General features: G+C 39.4%; 1 protein-coding gene across 2 annotated transcripts in view; it reads left to right on the forward strand.

Moving 5' to 3' along the window:
• Window positions 1-5,033, forward strand: part of LOC111969377 (microphthalmia-associated transcription factor) — a 28,287-nt gene extending 23,254 nt beyond the window's left edge. The window contains exons 1-9 of one of the 2 annotated variants that reach the window (XM_023995469.2): window positions 977-1,397; window positions 1,861-2,088; window positions 2,319-2,414; window positions 2,600-2,717; window positions 2,969-3,052; window positions 3,410-3,463; window positions 3,588-3,663; window positions 3,830-3,977; window positions 4,127-5,033. In XM_023995469.2, coding sequence (XP_023851237.1) covers window positions 1,365-1,397; window positions 1,861-2,088; window positions 2,319-2,414; window positions 2,600-2,717; window positions 2,969-3,052; window positions 3,410-3,463; window positions 3,588-3,663; window positions 3,830-3,977; window positions 4,127-4,528 — 1,239 coding nt within the window. In that variant the 5' untranslated portion in view covers window positions 977-1,364 and the 3' untranslated portion in view covers window positions 4,529-5,033. Of the gene's footprint in view, window positions 1-976; window positions 1,398-1,860; window positions 2,089-2,318; window positions 2,415-2,599; window positions 2,718-2,968; window positions 3,053-3,409; window positions 3,464-3,587; window positions 3,664-3,829; window positions 3,978-4,126 lie in introns of those variants that run through there. The other variant, XM_070445542.1, reaches the window with a different exon arrangement.
• Window positions 5,034-6,765: the final 1,732 nt, after the last annotated feature.

The following is a 6,765-nucleotide window of genomic DNA, read 5'->3' on the forward strand; positions in this document are numbered from 1 at the left end:
GGCTCCAGGCACGTGTTGGCTCCAGGCATGACGCCTGCTGTATAACTCTAAATTACTGTCCCAGAATAATGGGCCAGCTTTGTTAGAATAGAATGGTCAGATGTGAGCTCAACATTTATGATAATAGATTTTGGAGGAAAGGGTGGTGGGTGTTTCTAATGAGGAGTTTTGGAACGATATGTGGATTATTGTTTTTATTTATTTTTATTCTACAATTTTTGGTTGCATATTTCTCTATACTAAAAATGAATAGTTCTATAAATTAGCTAATATTTTCTTTGTTTTTTGCAGAGTGGAAATCCCAGTGGGCATATAGACTCACACTTTGCTCATAGCTTCTATACACATACAGAGACAGGCCAAAACRAGTCAAAACCAATGATCTTTCTATAGAAGGGTTTGAGAGTGAGAATATTCTCTGTTTATAGGAATCTTAACGGATTCATTTATATACAGTACAGTTGCCCCTTGTGTTAGATACAACTACTTATAGTGTCTTTATTTATTTATATTTGACATGGTTTTGGAACCATGAATAGCCATGTGTCTTCTGAAAACCAGATATAACAAATTTCACTAAGCAGTGTTGAACTTTATTAGCATACAGGCCTAGTGATCTGGATCAACTATTGAACTTTGCCATCGATTAATGTTCCTAATTACACAGTTATATTTGTTTCTGGTAATGTCATATTCCAGAGGTTTCAAGCCAGCAGTGATTCCATTATTGTGCCATGCCTGTGGCCCATTTTTTGTATTTTTAACCCTAGTGGCCTCTTAAGTGGCAGACTAAGTAGGAACTGGCTATGCCTTAGTTGACTAGTGGATCCTGGCACACCATTTGCGAACCACTCAGACTAGTGCTTAAATACTTAACACCAAAAGTTGGTAGGGGGATGGACAATCTGTTTAAAAATGCTGCTACATTTTGGTATTTATCTTTTCATATGCTCTGTTTGTAATGGAACAGTGGTGTCAATTGTATTCCGTGTTCTCAGAACAAATTATGTTTTATACTAGATGAGCGGAACTAAAGATGAAACGTTAGTTAGCCGTGAGCGAGTTTCAGTTTAGAGACTAGTAACCCACCAGCAGAAAGGGTCCTTTGTGAGACAGATATGTTGACGTCAAATGAACCCTGTGAAGACATAAATTCTCAGTTTAACTAGAACAACACAACACAGGGAGGATGAGCCTTGGTATCCTCCCCCTGTCTCCTAACTTACATAACTCATGAGGGGTTTTCCTTTAATAAGTTAAATTGACCAAGTCTGTCCTCTTATTTTCATGTTAGCCCTGTGTCCACACAGTTGACTGACCAGAACAAGGGAATATCTGATACATACTATCATACAAATTACAATATGTTGGAGATGCTTGAATACAGCCATTACCAGGTGAGATGTGCTACTGAACTGTTTTTTTGGTTTGGTTTTCTATCAGGATGCAGTATTACTATATTTATAGTATATTACAGTACTATGTTTGTTCTGAGAATTCTAATAATATAACAGAAATGTTCACTAATCAATGACAATGTCCTAAGTGTGTTGTATAATTGACTGTCATTGAGTAATATAAATAAAGAGGCGTATAACTGGAGGCGCTGATTGAATTATTCCGTCCATTGTTTCTGATTGTGTCACATCCATGTGTGTTGATCTCAGGCATGCATTCTAGTCTGAAGATCAATCCACACAATGTCAAAGATCTGTATTGTGAGACTTTACAAAGCCACATTTCAGTGGATAACTATGCGTTTCCATAGGATAAGATGACTACCTCAATACTGACATTGAATAAAACTGACTTCTGAAAAATGTTAATCGCCTTCCATGTCTCTCCTTTTCCCCCACCAAGGTACAGACACATCTGGAGAACCCCACCAAGTACCACATCCAGCAGGCCCAGAGGAAGCAGGTGAGGCAGTACCTGTCCACAACCCTTGGGGGTAAGCCTGGCAGCCAGGCCGGCAGCCTGCAGTGCCCCAGCCAGCCCCCGGAGCACGGGATGCCCCCCGGCCCAGGCAGCAGTGCCCCCAACAGCCCCATGGCCCTGCTGACCCTCAGCTCCAACTGCGAGAAGGAGGTAGGCATAACAGAGATGCCACAGAGATCCAATGTACCATTCAGCCTGGTTTCTCATTTGGATTTCACAATGGATTTATAACTAACTTCATGAAAATGGCAAACTAATTACAAAATACATGTAGATTTTTGGTACATCTTTCAATGTTGTTTATCAGAACATTATTTTAATAAAAAATCTGGTACTACTATATAGGTTGGTTTCTAATGTGTTTTCCATCATTATTACAGATGGATGATGTCATTGATGACATTATTAGCTTGGAAACAAGTTATAATGAGGATATTTTTGGACTTATGGACCCAGGACTCCAGGTTACTAATACAGTAAGTTGACATCCTTTACAATTTAAACAACTTTTTCAAGTGATGAGTGCAATAGCTACAGGCCCTACAACACATTTACTGAATAGGAACTACAGCTTTTTATGCTATAGAATATAAATATCTTTCTTACTTTACATTACATAACGTTACATTGCAATCATTGAATGTTCTGTTCATTTCCTCAGCTCCCTGTATCTGGTAACCTTCTGGACATGTATGGAAATCAAGGGCTTCCCCCAAATGGACTTGCCATCAGTAACTCCTGCCCTGGTAGCTTATCCAACATCAAAAGGGAATTCTCAGGTTAATGTTTTTTGTCTACCGGGTATAACACATTATAACACCCTCAGCAAAGCAGCTCCATGTTAATCATTTCAACCCTTTCAAATAAAAAAATATTCAAAGATGTTTATATTCAATTTGTGAAACCATTGTAGTGATATACTGACAGTTAAAGAAGCAAAGATGCATAAATATTGTGTACAATTTGTAAAATGCATAAATAAACTGTTAGCTATACATTAAATTAATCAAATAATTTACCAATACTCCAGCTCCTGGCATGATGCACGTACTGGACAATACTGGATCCTATGGCCAGTTTGACAACTACCAAAGGCCCGAGGGCTTTCCAGTTGGTACGTTGTCACTAGATTTTCAGATGTTTAAGCCGTTGTCATTTGAATTATTTTAATACATTTATGAAACTATTTTCATGGCGGCTCACTAATGTACCTGAACTAAAATGCCAATGGGAATTCATAATAATCTATCTCAGATTGGATATTTTGTGTATGTAATATGAAATGCAGCATTAAAGGCCTCTGTGAACTATTTTGTGCATATTGAAAAATATAACACAATATGGATCTATATACTGTCTCAGTAAAATTGTGAATGGTATTTAGCCAGAAATGGGTTGTAATCATCTTGAGTATGTATGGAATAGGACACCTTCTTTTGTCACTCAAAAGTGTTTCCCTTCCACCCAAAAGCTGAGGTTCGAGCGATGGCCAAGGAGAGACAAAAAAAGGACAACCACAACTTAAGTGAGTTTCTATGGCAAAGAGGAGTAGTCAGTTATTTGGGATACATTGATATTTTTCAAGAGTTGATTTGCAGATCCTCACGATACTATAACTGATTCCTAATTTTTGTCTCTTCACCCTGTAGTTGAACGAAGGAGAAGGTTCAACATCAACGATCGAATCAAAGAGCTTGGAACCCTGATTCCTAAGTCTAATGATCCGTAAGTAGCACAGTTTATACCACTTTTGGATATTCATCTTTTTTATCTACCAAAAAATCTCTGGCTGCTTCCGGATGGCATAAAGGTTCATGTAGTTTAAGGATCTGCTTAGTTGCTACATGTACGCTACATGTATGCACTGACTGTTGTCTCCCGCGGTCCCTAGGGACATGCGCTGGAATAAGGGCACCATTCTGAAGGCCTCAGTGGACTACATCAGGAAGCTGCAGAGGGAGCAGCAGAGAGCTAAGGAGGTGGAGCTTAGACAGAGAAGGCTGGAGCATGCCAACCGCCATCTGATGCTGCGCATACAGGTACGCCAGTCCAGAGGGAGCCAGTGAGCATGGTACAGGGGCGCGCCTTGAGGGAAAACCTTTGTACTTCTGTACTTTAATACTCTTTGGAATGTGTACTTTAATGCTCTTTGTGGGTTAATGTGTTTTCTGTGTGTGTTTCTGTGTAGGAGTTGGAGATGCAGGCGCGGGCTCATGGTCTTGCAATTCTGCCGTCGTCTTCCCTCTGCTCCTCTGAGCTGATAGCCCGAGCCATCAAGCAGGAGCCCATCTTAGGAGACTGTCCCTCAGACCTGTACCAGCAGCCAGGTCCTGACATGTCCCCTCCAACCACACTGGACCTCAACAACGGTACCATCCACTTTAACGACAGCCCTGTGGATGCAGGTGACACAGGGGCATATGGCTCCAGCAAAGCATCCACTAAACTGAAGGACATTCTAATGGACAACACCCTGTCGCCCATATCATCCAATGACCCCCTTCTGTCCTCAGCTTCCCCAGACACCTCCAACAGCAGCAGCAGGCGTAGCAGCAGCTCAAGCATGGAGGAGAATGATCATGGTTGTTAGCACTGCCCACAAGCTTAAATCACACTGACATTTTATAAAGTAGCATTGTTATTACTGGAGCCAACGCTAGGTGCTGCTATGGCCTATTCCTTGAGATGCTTCCCTGCTAGCATCCAAAGCTGTCCTCCATACTCAGTGGATAAAGACAGTGGGATTTTCCCTCCCATTGTGTTCAGAAGTTTTGTCTTTTGTTTTTGTTTGTTTTACAATATTGTGTCTCTTTCTGGAATCAAATCTGGCTGTTCAGATTAGGCTACTCTACCTAAAGTGACTGCTGAGATTTCAATGTACTGTAGCGTTCACTTTTCATGTGTGAATTATTTGACAGGAAGTGCACAATAACATGGCAAGAATGTATTATATGTGTAATATTTTGATKTTTTTTTCATATCATGACCATTTGTTGAATTAGTTTAAAACATTTGTTTTGTGAGATATCATAGAGAAATATATATTTAGTTGAATACTTAAATTAGCTGATAATAAAATTTCACCAAGATTTGAAGATGAGATAAGACACATTTTTACCCTTAAATTTAGAAGCAATGGTTTGAAACCTACAATATTGTTTGCGACTAGAAACAACTTTAAGGAACAATGAATACAATTTGAATGAATACAACCTGTTAATGAATTTAGTTTCCGACATGGTGATATCTAAAGTGAAGATATTTGTACAAAACAACACTGTAAATATACATATTTTGTGATTTCGTTTTTTGAAGTAGGCCTTTAAGTATTAAATTGAAAGTGAATTCATTTCATTTTTATTCCCTTGGCTATCTCAACCATATCATTTAGATCGTGCTCTTACCCCATACAAAGTTGTAATGCACATGAAGATAATATTTTGTCCAGGTCAAACCAATGACACATATTTAGCTCAGAAGGAGCACCTGCGACCATTGTTTTTGAATGTCAGACTGCTGAATTACTATCCCTAATATAACTTTATGATGACTAATATCAATTCCTAATATAACTTTCCATAAGACCACTACATGGTCCTCTGTAAGTATTTAGTATTTTATTAGGATCCCTATTAGCCACTGCTAAAGCGGCAACTACTCTTCCTGGGATCCACACAAAACATGACATAATACATTTTTTAAATTCTTTTTTATACATAACATAGGCTGACACTTTTTGCTAAACTCCGCTGACGAGAATATAGCAACCTTGTTTTGCTAAACTCCCCTGACGTGAATATAGCACGTGAATATAGCACCTCAGCTAACCTGTATCGCCCTTAACGGGTTAGCTGAGATATTGTGTAACGCCTTACAGTACCACCCATGAAGGGTTAGCTGAGCTATTGTGCCAGTCTTTGGACCTGCTCATGAACAAGGTTCCTGTGAATCAGATGGAGTTGTTCGACTCCTACTCATATAGAAATTAACCAGGATCAGAAAGAGTTGTTAGGCTCCTACTTATATCAAATTAACCATGATCAGATGTGAGTTTTAACTAAGGTCCTTGGATTCTGCTGTGGCTTTCACCTCAGCCACCGTGATCAGAATTAACAGACGTGATCTCAGCAACCTTGAATCGTGTAGTTTCCTCCCTCTAAAGTATCAACTTGATGGTTTCCAACTTAGCAACTTGTCTAACATTTCCCCCTTCATTCCCCCACATCACATTCATACTCAGCAGCGTCCACCAGTACACACTTTATACACTTAAACCCAACATTCCATACATCAATAATACTTTGCTCTACTGAGGCAGGCCCTGATAACCTAATGTCACTGCACCAATGTTCTTTAAACAACCTGAGAGATTCTCACAACCTCAGTCAGTGAGCTGAGCAGAGTATCATATCATGCAGAGCATGACCGAAGTCCTTACTCTACTGGCTTTGTTTACATTCTTTAAGCAGGACCTGATATCCTAATGCCAAGGGCACATCTTATCTTTAACCCAAACACCAGATGTGCTCAGGAGGGAGATGCRACAAGCTATTTAGGTCAGAGGTGTTGTGTAAAAGATAGCCCTTTAGTAAATACTGTAGGTAATGTAATCCAACACYTCATATTTAATTTAGTTTTAGTCATTTCTATGTCTATTAAGATAGTCCCCCCCATTAAAAAAATTATAWTAAATAAATACTTTTTGCTTCCGAAATCTGGCTTGCCTACTACTTACGTATGGTGCTTTCAAGACAACTGGGAACTTGGGGAAAAAACAAGGTCAAATCATGTCGTCAGTGACCTTCATGTCGGAAAGTAGGAGCTCTA

The sequence above is a fragment of the Salvelinus sp. IW2-2015 genome, linkage group LG1 (assembly GCF_002910315.2).
Source record: "Salvelinus sp. IW2-2015 linkage group LG1, ASM291031v2, whole genome shotgun sequence".
NCBI lineage: Eukaryota > Metazoa > Chordata > Actinopteri > Salmoniformes > Salmonidae > Salvelinus > Salvelinus sp. IW2-2015.